At 43.8% G+C, this 14,331-nt stretch overlaps 1 protein-coding gene across 2 annotated transcripts in view; it reads right to left on the bottom strand.

Annotated features, from left to right (window-relative positions):
- Positions 1–14,331, bottom strand: part of GNB1L (G protein subunit beta 1 like) — a 39,960-nt gene that overhangs the window by 4,057 nt on the left and 21,572 nt on the right. For both annotated transcript variants that reach the window (XM_088135361.1, XM_025166620.2), the window contains 3 exons: positions 12,548–12,646; positions 8,551–8,766; positions 432–3,805 (listed from right to left, as the gene is read on the bottom strand). In XM_088135361.1, coding sequence (XP_087991487.1) covers positions 3,539–3,805; positions 8,551–8,766; positions 12,548–12,646 — 582 coding nt within the window. In that variant the 3' untranslated portion in view covers positions 432–3,538. The remainder of the gene's footprint in view (positions 1–431; positions 3,806–8,550; positions 8,767–12,547; positions 12,647–14,331) is intronic.

The raw sequence follows: 14,331 nt of genomic DNA, 5'->3' as shown, positions 1-14,331 counted from the left end.
CTAGTAGTAATGTATGGCTGTGAGAGCTGGACCATAAAAAAGGCCGAGCGCCGAAGAATTGATGCCTTTGAACTGTGGTGCTGGAGAAGACTCTTGAGAGTCCCCTGGACTGCTAGGAGGTCAAACCAGTCAATCTTAAAGGAAATCAACCCTGATTGCTCATTGGAAGGATCGATAATGAAGCTCAAGCTCAGATACTTTGGTCACCTAATGCGAAGAGAGATCTCTTTGGAGAAGACCCTGATGCTGGGAAAGATTGAAGGCAAAAGGAGAAGAGGACGGCAGAGGATGAGATGGTTAGATAGCATCACTGAAGCAATGAGCATGAAACTGAGCAAACTCAGGGAGGCAGTGAAGGACAGGAAGGCCTGGCGCAATATGGTTCATGGGGTCACGAAGAGTCGGACACGACTTAACGACTAAACAACAACAAAAAATACTCTCCCCCCCTTGTTTTGCAGGAAGCTCACCTGTCTCTCCCCTCCTGTGAATCTCTAGGATCTAGATTAGCTTGAAGATCCTAGACACCGCTCTGACTTACGCCTACAATTTCAGAAACGGGGTGGAGAACCCAGATCCCAAGGTCTCCCCAGCAGCCTGGGATTTTGCAACTAAATGAGCCATCTGGAGGAAACATCAGGGAGTTTGAGATGGGTGTCCCTTTCACTCTGATAAATATCTCATCTAATTGGCACACAATCTGGAAATGCTGGGTGTTTTTATTCCTTCCCTAATTGCAGGATCAGAGCTGTGTCCACTTGCCAGGAGGGAAGTTCTATTATCCAGCAATGAAACTGTCAACATCTTTGTTTCTGGATCCTTAGCTCCAGGTACTAAGCATCCTTAAGGGAAAACAGACCTAAAATTACAGTCTGGCTTTAGTGCCCAATTCAATCCTGAAAATTGTACCTGTAGTAAATATGTCAAATTGGTGCTCTGCTAAGATCTTCTCCCTCCCCTGCAATGGAAGGAGAGCAACTGAGACAACTGCAGTTGCCTCAAGCGAGACTATTTTTTAGCTCGAGAGTTGGGACCCAAATAACATCTCTCTTCAGGACATTGGATTTACCACCTATCCTCTGATAGAAGAACAAACTCTTCCAGATACTCTTCACTTAGAGTGCCTGTCAACGTCAGCTTGAAGCCTTGTAGGTCAGATGGGCCAGATGAGGTCCATTCAATGGAAATTTTCCCACCCTGTCAACTTCATGGATTTAAGCTGAGTGTTCTTACTCCTCCCAACTGAAGGAGAAGTACTGACCTGGAGGACTTTTCTGCAGCTTACCAACTCTGGCATTTCTTGCCCTGGAACTCAAAATCAGGTTGGAGCCCCCCTGCCCACCCAAATGCAATTACAAGTTTTTTTGAGAGCTTGGCTTTCAGCAGTTGGGGCAATTTCTCTCCCGTGTTTCCTCCTCCAATGCTTTAAAATATTCAGATAGTTAAAATGGCTCTCCCACCTCAGGAGGAGGAGGAGCAGGGCAGGTTCGAAACTGTGAAATAATTGAAATCAATTACTCCCATAGCCCAGGGCAAACTTGCGCTGTGCGTCGATCCCTTTTCCATCAGAAAACCTCGAGGTGAGCCAAAATCATTCTGCCTTTTAAGCAGCTGAATTGTATAATGGGGAGGGGGGGGCACACAGGACCACTTACAATGCCATCAGGGATGTCAAAGGTGCATCAGCCATTCACTAATGGGGCCATATACATGCCACTCCTTAAGGAAACCCTCATGAACACAATGCTAAGGATCTACTTCTCCCTTAGCACCACTTGATCTGATGCTCTAGCAAATTTTGCATACCACCTTCCCCCTCTGTCCTGAACAACAATGCTCCTGGCAGCAGAGGATCCCCCCAGAATGGCATGAGAAACTGGAGGAGGATCACTTATCCACTGGATCCCTCTCAGGAGCCTTCATTGACATCCTTCCAGAAGCAGAAGGAATTCTTTGACAAGAAAGATAGAGACTATAGGATTACACCAGCACTGGTCTCAAAAATCCATGGGTGCTGATTTTTGCTTGACTCCCTGGCACCTGTGTTTGCATGTTCTGCAAGAGTCCAGTTTATAAACCCTCAGCACCAACGTGAAACTCCTCAGATAGGGTCACTAGGAGACTCCAAGATGCGTTGCTCCATGGCCTCTGAGTCAGATGAGGTGGTGCAGCTACGAAGCTGGTGTCTAGATTTCGGAATGGGCTGAACCAGGGCCAGACTGAGGACAAATCCTGACAACATGGAGATCCCATGGGTAAGCAGTTTTTATGTCCGGGAATTAAATGTAAAGTCTGCCCCCGATGCTGTTGACTTATCTTTGAAATAACAGGTGTGTAGCTTAGGGGAAGGGATGGAAGAAAATTGTGCAAGATTTCTGTAGCGGAAACAGGGCGAGCCAGAATTAAATCTAGTACAAAGAGAAAGGGAGAGAAACCAGGAGACAGATTTGTCCATCGTTTTTTTAAACCTCTAACAACAAATTGCTGAGTTTGTTTGAGACTCTTTTCAAACTAGTTGCCTACAGAAAGAGACCATTATTGTGTTTTGGAACATACACATTTATTGTAACATTTAATCCCTGGGAAAGATGGCTCATTAAATAAGCTGAGTCTGTTTAAACTGATGGTCTGCCCTGGTTCAGACACTCAAGGACATTTTCTTCCCATGTGCAAGTAAAGAATCAAGTCCTATAACAAGCACAATTTGCTACACTGGAGAAACTATTCCAGAGTCTCAAAGGAGAATATCAGCTAGATTGCTGAGCTAAATCCTTCTGTGTGTTGATCTATGGAAAGAAAGATCTCTCAGTCTCTGACATGCTTCTGCCACAACCCAAGTAAGATCTTGGATCCCCATCCACCCTTTTCTTTGCAGATTAATGGAATAATTTGGGGTGAAAAGAGAATGAAATTTGTACATCTGTCCCTTGCCACGTTCTTGGCTGTCAATTTAAATCTGGGAAGCCATCAGGACAGTGAGCAAACTAAGGATGACACAGAGAAAAGGAAGGTAGACAAAGAGGAGAAACAACCTGGCATCTTGGCATAATTAAGACACTGCAAAGGCGTTTCTCAAAGTCCTAGATCTCATATTCCGAGCCGGAGAGGTCCACCATGAGATCACGTAGCACTCAGCTGTGACCAACTTTTCTCACTGATTTCCATGAGACAGAAGGGGTGGTTATTCTAGACCAAGCTCATTATGGGTAATTCCTTATGCCATCAGGAGGAAGGGAGACCCCTTGTCATAACAAATGTGTGGTGGTGAGCATCCTTACTCAGAATTCTGAGATTGCTGAGAAGTAGAAGGGATGGCAGATGACACTTGCTCAGTCATCAGGCAACTAGTAGCAATGGAGAGCTGACTGGGAGGGGATCCTACCCAAGGGTTTCCCAAGGTTTTTGCTGATACTGAACTCAACAAGAGCTTATGCTGAAGTTGATGTTCTCCTTCCAATCTGTAGGACAGTGACTGGTTCTCTCTCATCTTGGCCTCAACTTTGAACTTTGCAAATATTGGTCTTCTCCTGTCCTCATTTCATGTCTGATTATATATTGACCAGACACTGATGCGGTGGTCCTTGGAGCCAGCTGCCATTAGTCTCTCGCTGGGCTGGTTGTGATCTGAGAAGGCTACGCAATGGACTGTTGATGTGTGGTAGTCTAGGACAGCTAACGGCTTAAGCTTCTTCCAGCCAAAGAGGCGGATGCGGTGATCCCAGCCAGCCGTGGCCAAGATCTTCTTGTCTTGACGAAGAGTCACCTCGGCGATCCCAGGATTGGTGAGCTGGTACGTTTGTTGAAGCTATGGAAAGCATCAGATGTGGGAAGAGAAACATGGCCAAGATTTATTCATGTGGTCAGAGAAAAGACACAAGGAACACTCCTGATAAAGTTGACCTCATTTGGCCCTAAAGAATGGAAGCATGCTGAAGCCACATCTCTCCCATCCTTCACTTCTTGCCCCCATTTCTCTCTTCCATACCAATATTTTGACACTATAACATGAATTATAAGCTACAGACATCCTTAGAGATGCTTCTTGCAATTGTCTTGTGCTTTTCCTGATACAGACACTGCCTGCTGCTTTGAAGTTCAGCCAAACCTGTTTCACTTCCCATACGGTGTGAGCATTTCACATCTGTGATGGCACTTCTTTTGAAACCATGTTTTGGCTGCTAACTAGGACCACAGGAGTCAGGCTGGTAAGGTTACCAAAGAGAGCAGGGCTGGAGTTTTCATCTCCCTTACCTTTTGGGAAGCTTAAGGTTCTTCTATAAAAGGATAAAATATCTGTGTTAAGCCTATGGCAGGCTTCCTGTCCCTATTGCTGGAGGAAATTATGGCCAATTACAGCAGCACAATCTTGGGGAGGCAAGCGGGGGATCCTGATCACCCAAGAGAGGTGATGTTCTCTTGCGCCAGCCTTCCCCCACTGGATCTTTCCAAATAAGTGGGCATCAATTCCCAAAATTCCTAGCAATGGCCTGGCTGGAGGAAGGAGAGGCTCATATGTCTAGAGGACATCCCAGTACGGGAGACTATCTTGGACCATGAAAGTAGAGAAGTATCTGCAACATCCTTTCCTTCTACTTGTGTGCACATAGAATTTCAGACAACCAAGGTGGTCCAGTGCTGAAGGTGCTGGACTAGGAGTGGGGAGACCCTGGTTCCAGTTCATCCTCAACCATGGATCCTCCCTGGGAGACTTTAGTTCCACTGGGTGATTCTGTCTTACGCCAGCCTACGTCAAAGAGCTGTTGGTCTGAGGAGAAATGGGAGGAAGATGCTATTGAGCCTTGAGCTTCTGAGGAAAGGGCAGAATATAAATATAGCAAATAAACATGCCAACAGACCTCAGGAGTGACATCCCGTCTGCATTCTAAAACTAAAAGATATAATTAATCTTGGAATATGTAGACAATAAATCTTAACACATGGTTTTAAAAAAATATGGATTTTTTTTTCATTATAGACTATACTTGCCTACCCAAATACCACAAGGCTCTGGAGGAAAAACTAAAACATTTTTTGAAAAGCCTTAATAAACATCGGAGTATGACCTCAGTTGTAAGGTAAAATCCTTGGGAATTTTATCTCAGTCCTTCATTCCATTATTTGTATGAAAGTAGATATTCTATGCAATAAAAGTCCATTTATTCTGGCACCATTGACATACAGAAGGGAGATATCAAAAATTATGGGAGGGGTGGAGAGTCAGGGGAAAAGGAGATCCCATGATTTGTATAATTGATTTTTTTTTTTTGAAGGAGGAAAACGAATCTTAGAAGCGAGAAAAAAAACTCAAAGCCATCCAAAGAACTAAGTGACTGGGTTTGCACAACATGCTTTGCCCAGTTGAAGTTCAAACACCAGCATTCTCTCAATACGTGCAGGTTGGTTAATTTGAAGTTTGGAGTTTGTTCTGGTTGGCTGGCAGATTGTTGAAACTCAACTACTTTGCTTCGTTAATGATATAATATTGTGCAAATCCTGGAAGTGAGTTAATTCAAAAACTAAATTCACCATGCTGGATGAATCCAGCCAGTATAATTTTGTGGGGCTGGGTGGGGAAGGGAAATGGGGTTGGCCGAACCGCTGACCATAAAATCTCATAATGACACTTGTTGATTTATCAATATGGTTAGACTTCAGTTCTCTGGACCTCCATCTGGACCATGGATGAAATTTACATCCACTTGCATGGACTTCAACTCCCAGAATTCTCAGCCATGCCTGTGGGGGCTGGGGAATTCTGGGAGTTGGAGGTTCATGCACCTGATGGACCTCTAAGTGGGGGCAAGTTATGGATACAGGGAAGTTCAAGTCCAACACATCTGGATTCTTGTTCAAGTTCAAAACATCTCCAGGCCCCCACACTGGGGATGGCAGCTGTCATCCTGGTGTAACAGGTTCCTTCACCCCTACTGCAAGCAGCCCTCCCCTCTTGATGAAGGACAGGGGGGTTATTTCTCCAGCTTTTCATTTGCACAGTGGAACTGTGCCACCCCAAACACTGTTCTGTCACTCCACCCTCAGATTGCTCATTACTGAGCGAGAGCTGCCGAAAATCTTTGCAATAAAAATAGAGTGACACTGGAGTGGCTTTCCAAATGCCATGATTATCTCAGGAGCCTGGAATGTCAAGGAAAAGCCCCATCTGGTTTATATTATTAACCCGAACGGATAGAACTGAACAATTTAATGGGGGTCTGTAATAGTCTGGACAGCAAGCAGGAGTAAGAATATTTCAACTTGTTAAAAAACTTAGTCCATCCTAATTGGCTATTAGGGGATAGTTTTAATCCTTGCGGCATTTAAAAATTTATTTTTTCATATTTCAACAAAGCTCAACATTGCTGTAAGTAGAATAATGCCTTCTGCTCTTTCTCAGTAGCCTGTTTTGGCTGCAATTCTATTGGCACTCGTCCCCAAATTTGTTGTTAGTAAGAGTGATGACATACAGTCCCTGTCAGAATGAGGAGAATCTGGGTTTTCTGTTGCATGGAATACAGAATGCAAACACCATTCCTCGTTGAGAGTTTTTTTTAAGAGTTGGGAACCAATGCAGAGCCCAGTATTATCTTATTCATTTCTCATTCTCTATCTTATTCATTCTCTTTTCATTTACAGCCATACTAGCTATGACAATTTAAATATATATATATATATATATATATATATATATATATATATATATATATATTATGCCAGGTCAACACCCTTTGCGTACAAAAATGTTAGCATTACGGCTGTGCAGTTTTGAAAGTCATTCCCTCAAAGTATGTTGCACTTCGTGTAAGCCCGTGCGAACCTGAAAACAGGATTTGCAGCTGCTTAAAATGTTGCATCAATTGCAATGAGTTGCTTCCTTAAAGGAATTACAGTGGGTGATTTTGCTTTTTTTTCTTGGCTCCACCAAGATCTGGAATGCAACAGGCTCCTTGAATGAACGGCAGAAAGAGGCTAGAATTGCACGAGTTTTCAAACTGCTTTTTCCACGTTATTTTCAAAGCTGCACAGCCCCAGTAAATATGTTGCTCTCTGGGGGGGCATCCTGCTTGCTAAAGCAGGGCTCATTTTCTTCCGTTTCAACCTCCGGTGAGCTCCCAGGCCGGGAACGTAGCCGCAACATGCACAGATCAAATATCGTTCCTTTCCTTTAAAAAAAAAAGGCTGCATCGTACAAATCGTATATAAACACCATAATCGCGTGTGAGGTGGAAGGCCCAAAGTTCACAGCATTCAGAAAGGCTGGCTTGGAGCAACTGTGTGACTCAGTCCCTAAATTCTACCATCTTTAAAATCAATTTGCAATGCATAGTCCAAGGGGATAGAAAAATAGATAAGCAGGTTTTGGGTATTGAAACGGAGAGTGGACGGGGGGTTCCTCGTTCCGAAGGCTCCCTTTTAATTGCTGAGTTCGTACGCCGTGCCAAAATTGGGTTGGCCAAATACAATTCCTGATTTATTTGGGGGCTTGTAGCTGCAAGCAATGGACCAGTTCACATAGTCTGCTGAGATAACAGCTGGATTTTTCCCCATAATATACTGAAACCCAGAATACCCAATCGCATTCTGAGATTAACAGATGGTTGAAATCCAGCTGGTGTGTTTTAATTACGTTTTTATGTCAGTTAGTTACCTTAAGTACTACGGGCAGGCACAATGGTGGGACAAACATCCAGGCAAAGGTTATTGATTCAGTGGTATACAAGTCGAATAAATATAAATTAATAACCATCAGAGAGACAGGGAAACAGTGCAAGAGAGAGGAGATTTTGCACCACGGATTTATACTCTGCATCTGTTCCTTTACTATCTCAGGGGATGCAAAGCTGAGCTTGTCCAATTCTTGACCATTTTAAGTGCAATTCCTTTTAAAACCTTACTCAGATTTGAGATTCCTTATAACTGTGGGGCATTCTGACTGAGTTTAATTTTTTGTAATGCTGGATTACAGGATTTTAAACTGCTTCTCTTGGTTTGCAAGCTAACCTGAGGGTTGCTGATGTGGAAAGGTGGATCAAAATCGCCTTCCAATTCATAGAAAGGATATGCAGATTCAGTGCAAAACAGATGTGCCAGCTTATCCCGTGCTATTTCTTTTTGAATTAAAAAAGGTTATTCTGCCTCCACCCTGCCAAACTGAACTGATGTGCCCAGTTCAGCCAGATATTATAATGTTAAAAAGTCACAAACGTAAGCTGTGAAGTATCCTCTAACCAATCTTCCCCACTTGTATTTTTCAGATATTCAGAATTATTTTCCCCCTCACTTCTGACCAATGCAGAGCTCTAATCCCAGACATTTGGGGAGCCCCCGATTCATTTTTTCTCACAAAGATGGAAGGGTTTAAAAAAGAAAACAACGTATGAAAAGTTAAGAACCGTTCCCATCTCCAACCAGCAACTCTCAGATCATAACCAGCCTGTGATTAATTAGCTCAGCATCTGCGAGGAGCCCATTCCATGCCTAAATATTTTTTCAATCTATCAAACTGTTAGTGCAAAACCGAACAAATAGCTTAGGGAGGGCAAAGAGACTGACCTCCAGGTTTTGCAGCTCAGTGTGGTTCCAGACGCAAAGCATCTTCTCGGACGAAGCGGAGACTCCCTTGGTCTTCTCAGAATCAAAGTCAAGGCTCATGATTGGCTCCTGATGACATGTCAGCCGACTCAGCATTCTCCCCATTGACAAATTCCACAGAACCACTGATCCATCCTCATAGCCGATCAGAAGGAGAGGATGTGAGCCAACATTGGGCTGATGGCATAGATGGCAAATACAGAAAATGAAGACAACGTGTGGGTCAGTCCCGGGAAGAAAAGGCCAGCAGATCATGAAACCCTTAACAACATGGTTTCAAAAATGTAGCTGGGGTATCTAAGCTTGATTATTCAACAGGTTAGGACAATTTAAAAAAAACCCTCAATCGTGACAATTATTCCTCTTCTTCAACCAATCTCACTATTTCAGAATCTGTTCTTTCCATGTGTATCTTCACTTGGGTGTTGATATAAGGCTGGTTGGAGCTCAAATGCCTTTTTGGCAAATGGTGTCAACCTCCTTTCCAACAGGTCATCAGAAAAACTCTTTTTCTAACAACCCTCGAGTTCCATTCACAATCCCCCCCACCTGTCACAGTGTCTCTCACTCATCCACTCTGAAATTTGTCCTTTCAAAATAATAAAGTGCTTAGAAGAACTCGCACCTGGCTTTTATCTCCAAATTCTACAGTAAGACAAATACATTCTTCTTCCCTTCCAACTCCCCCCCTCACAACTTCTGAAACAGCTCTCAGTGGGGAGCTGTCCCCACTGTAACCAGCCAAGAGCAATTTTGATTAATGATGTCACAGGTCAAAGGGCGCAGCATCTCAGGCAGCCACCCAATCGATTTAAGCCTCTGAAATAAGTCCAAGAATGGAACATTATGTGTCACGCTTAACAAAAAGATTCATCATCGGAATGGCCGGGGACTAACGACACTGAAATCAGAAGACCCACCATGTGAAGAATACACAAAAGCCCTAATCAAAGCAAGTTAAAAAGAAAAACCAAGCCTTGGCAATGCCGCTTGAGAGAGGAGCCCCATCAAACAGGACCCCTGCTTCTTTTTCAGATCTGATTTCGGATTAAACCTTAAATATTTGGCATGGGTCTATTAAAAGCTAACCGACAAGTTAGCAGTTTTCAAAAATAAGCACTGTAACTAATGAACAAGGCAATTCTCATTTTTCCCTCCCCGGTTACCCTTTCAGGCTAAAATGTCATCATCCTATCATGCAACAGACTCTAGGAATAGCTGTATTAACTAAACTGGTGGTCTTCCTGCTGGAGACAATTAACTTTAGGTGGAAAAGAAAGAAGGGTAAGAAAATAGGCTTCTGGGGTCCATGGTATTAAAGCACTGATCTTCCTCTAGTGGTTCCCAAAGCTGAGCTTTTCCCAGGATGTAGGATGTCCACTGCAAAAGCCATTTGAAAGATGGCTTGACAGGTCAGATGCCACCATATTTGGAAGCCAAACTCTCCTCATGCATCTTCTGGACAGGTAGAACAGCACATTGCAGAAGGTCCATGTTTCAGTGCCCAACCTCTTCAGTTTGAAAGAATCAGACAGTAAGTGATGAAGCAGGTTTGGGAGAATAGGTGTAGGCTACTGTTTCTGAACCTTAGCAACCTTAAGATGGGTGGACTTCAGCTTCCAGAATTCCCCAGCAAATCCACACCTCTTAAAGTTGCTAAGGTTCAGAAACACTGGTGTACACAATCCTGAGCTAGGTGGACAAATAGAGAGAAAGCTTATATCAAATCAAGCTATCAACCTTGACCTTTCTGGGTAGAGATTTTCAAGGAATGGGGAAGAACTTGGGAACTAGCACAACCAGTAGAGTCAATGCCATTAGGTTAGTTGGACAAATACTCTGTTCGTATCTTTGAGAGCTTCCTATTTTTCCAGCATTCCAACCAATAAAATATATTCCAACCATATATAAGCATATACCACAAAACAGATGGGCTGTGTTTTACTTAGCAGGAAGTATAAATCCATTAGGGCTAGAACTAGAGCACATAATCCTGGTTTTGCATTATATCGGAACGCAATCAGTAGCCCGGTTTACACATTTGGCTAATGCATTATTGTGATGGAACGGTGTTATGAAGACCACGCTCAGGGAGATAAGCGTTTCCTTAGCCCTCAACAGGAGCGTGGGAAGTTTAAGAAGATGAGACTGGCACCACCCTAAGGAATTCACGGGGTTGTGGCTGGCTGGCTTGGGAACTTGGGTTCAGTCTGGAGAGATTTCTGTCTTGAGGTGGAAGCTAATAAACGCAACAGAACTGTATTGCACTGTGTCGTGGAGTACTTTGGGCTGAACCTGACAATTATACCTAGTGGAGAGACTTAGCGTGACCTATCAATCTCACCACTGCATAGCTTGCCCTACATTGCAGACCCCGTGTGGTTTATTCCATCAACCGTGGTTAAACAAATCATGCTTAATCTGGTGGGAGTTACTTATCTGAGCAGACAATCTTAGCTTAACAAGGAAGCTTCCTAGACTTATGATATACAAAATAGGCATGCGGTAATGAAACTAAACCCCACCCACTTTGCAGGTATAGAATATATAGGGAAGCTCTGGGGGACAAAAATGAGAGCTGTTAATCAAAAACCTAGATGGATTTTGCAAATAAGACGGATGAGCAGGTCCTGATTGGAATTTAGGCATATCCTGTTTTTGTTCCGGGAAGCACATTATCTGTGGCTGCTTCATCCGCGTTATTTTTCTCCCGTGCAACACTATGCCATTCCACGCCCCTAGATCCGGACCACGTTGATCTTGATATCACCCTTGCTACATAACATGCTGATTAGCGCAATTGTTCCGTTTTTATAATGATTTATGGATTGTACAGCACCTTGGGTTCCTTGCTCTGTCAGTTTGTTTGGGCTTGAGGCAGGCTGAAATATTTAAAGGAGGATGTTTTATTGTCTGATATTGATCAACTCCTCCTAGGCAAGTCACACACTTTTCCTGCCAACTGGGCGAGGTTGAATCTGCACGCGCGTGCACACACACACACACACACATCATCTCCCCTTTGTTTTCCCACCAGGAGAAAGGGTGTGTTGCACAACTGTGATCGTTCTTAAAAAATGCACGTAAGAACGGGAAGTGAACGATGTGCTTTATATAAAGCACCATAACGTGTGTGCTGGCCAAGCGGATGGCAATCATCTTTTCCCCTGATGGATTTTCAAAGTAAGAGCAAAATGAACTGAGTCTCACAACTGATTGACTGATTACATGCTATTTAGTTAGTGTCAACTCTTAGCGGCCAATGTGTCACGGTGGGGGGGCAGACATAAACTATTAAACCATCCTGAAATACATTTAGGATGACGTGGGGGAGTGGACTTCAGCAAGACTTCAAAGAGATGAAGTTTAAATTGTGACTCCTAAATCTACTACGGGTAGGGAGAAAGGTAGGATCCTTAGATTTAGATGGGTGTTTCTCAACCTCAGCAACTTTTAAGCTTTTCGCTGGGTGGAAAAGAATGAAAGATACTAGGATGGCTTTCTGCTCACTTCTGCTCCATTTCGTAGGGAGCATTTGCCAAATACTGCTCCAGCAGCTAGGTCAGGGGTTCCCAACCTGGGGTGCCTGCACCCCCAGGGGCTGCGAGATGGAATTTCAGGGGTGTGCGACCATTTTATGCCCTGAGTTAAAAGTTCAATTTGTTCACCCGCATTAGAAATTGGACTTCTTCATCTTCAAATGTGATATTACTTTTGTAGGGGGTGCGAACGTTAATCAGACATTTCCTAGGGGTGTCGGGCATAGAAAAGGTTGGGAACCCCTGGGTTAGGTGAAGGAGTTTCCTGCTTCCCTCCTGCCTTTCATAGCCTAATTACTTGATCGCTTCTGACAATCAAGAAAGAAAGATTCTAGGAGCGAAGAATGATTCATGGGTTCTGCGCATCGGGATGTGTGCGTATCGGGGAAGTGTTTTATAATTAGCTTCTGTTGCCTTACCCACCACATCTTCAGGCACATGGGCATGCCCATCCTGGCACCGGTCTCTGGCTTCAAGGTACAGATTGATGTCTTAGACGGCAGCTCCAGAACCTGAACCTGACATTAAGAAAACAAGTTGAATTGGCCACCAGCCAGCAACCAACACAACAGAGATCTTTTCAGGCAATTCGCAAGAGGCTGGGGCAAACCCTTTCCTTGGGGAGGCAGGGGTGGGGAGAATGGGCAGGAAGATCCCTCAACCCCAGGAAAGACACAGGGCTGTCAACGGGGGCGAAAGCCGGGCAGAAAACAAAACATTTCTCTTTCGCACGTCAAAGGCGTCAAAGGTTTCATTTTCCAAACTCGCTACCGGGTGCCATTCAGTATGTTTCCATCTCGTCCTTATCGGTTCTAGATGCTGCCATCCCAACTGGGTCTTAAATTGAGAAGACTGTGGTCTGATCCTCTAGAAGCAAATCCCACTGGGGATTACTCCTGAGGAAGAGATTCAAGTTTGTGTTCTTTGTCCCAATGAACAATGGTTTCCACCCAAGCAGGACGTTCAAAATGACCACGTAGGCTGCTTACAGTGCTTAACAGGGAGATGGTCTCAAATCTAGGGATGGAATTTCTCCTGAAATCCCAACAGCCTCAGGGGGTCTATCTAATGGGAGAATGGGAGCACAAATTGAGGCCTGGTTGTACATGTCCCCCCCCAACCCATTATTTAATTTATTTATTTATTTATTTATTTATTTATTAAATTTTTCAACCACCCATCTCCCCCCAATGGGAGAGTTCCCAAAGCTTCCCCAAACATGACAAAACATTGCCAGAAACAACACGGTCAGATTGGGATGGAAGAACTATTCAGTGCAATAAAGCCTTGATTTAACAGACTCCCATTTAGCGGACTTTAGACGCAATAGGCAAAATTTATGTCCCAACTTCTCCTTAAAATAAAAGATAAGTTCACTCCTTGTCTGGGTAAGGCACTTACAGTTGCATTAAATTTGGTTTTCATCATTTACACCAATCTGCCCTGTGCTTCATGATGTAATTCGGCAAATGGATGCAAATAGTCTAATTTCAGATTTAATGGACATGTAGGAATAAGACATCTCTTCTCCCTGAATCAAGGAGTTAAATCAAGGTTTTCTTGTGCCTGCAGAGAATGCTGGCTATATTTTGATGAATTAAGTCAACTTAAATTAAATCAGATTTGGGTCTGGCCCAAGCTTTTGGAGTGTGCCTTCCGGTCTAAATAAAACTGTGGCTCGTCCCACTTGACAACTAAGACATATGACTCCGTACATTTACACAACCTATTTGCTACTCCCAACAGGAGGAGCCCCACAAGTGAGGGGCTTCATAAAGTTGATTTCTTTCAATATTCCCCCCCCCCTTTTTTCCCTTTGGCCTCCTCCCCACCTCTATGCACTTATATGAAAAAAAACCCCTGCATTTGCTCATTGAAATGCATTTTTGAGGCTGCATGCCGAGCAGCTAGAAGGTGGCCTTGCCAACCCAGCATGTTGCATTCAACACACCACTTAAAAATTAACCTTTAAAACTAACCCTGCGCCTTTGCACCGAAGCCTGCTATCCCCCAAGGAGAATAAAAATGAGACCAGGCCGTTTCAAGAACACAAACTCCAGTTGGAACAGTTTGTGGATTGTATTTCAATTCCTGCCGTGTAGGGGGGAGGACACCCCCGTCTATAATTTACTGCGGACACATTTTTCAACAGCAAGCTAAGCTGGAGCAGGAAAAAGGCCAGTGAAATGAACGGGGCTTGCAG

Source organism: Python bivittatus, unplaced genomic scaffold, assembly GCF_059951505.1.
Source record: "Python bivittatus isolate LINGU-HERP-01145 unplaced genomic scaffold, Pbiv_v1 ctg000100_np1212, whole genome shotgun sequence".
Lineage (NCBI taxonomy): Eukaryota > Metazoa > Chordata > Lepidosauria > Squamata > Pythonidae > Python > Python bivittatus.
Note: the sequence above shows the minus strand (reverse complement) of the source record. Positions and strands in the feature narration are given on the sequence as shown.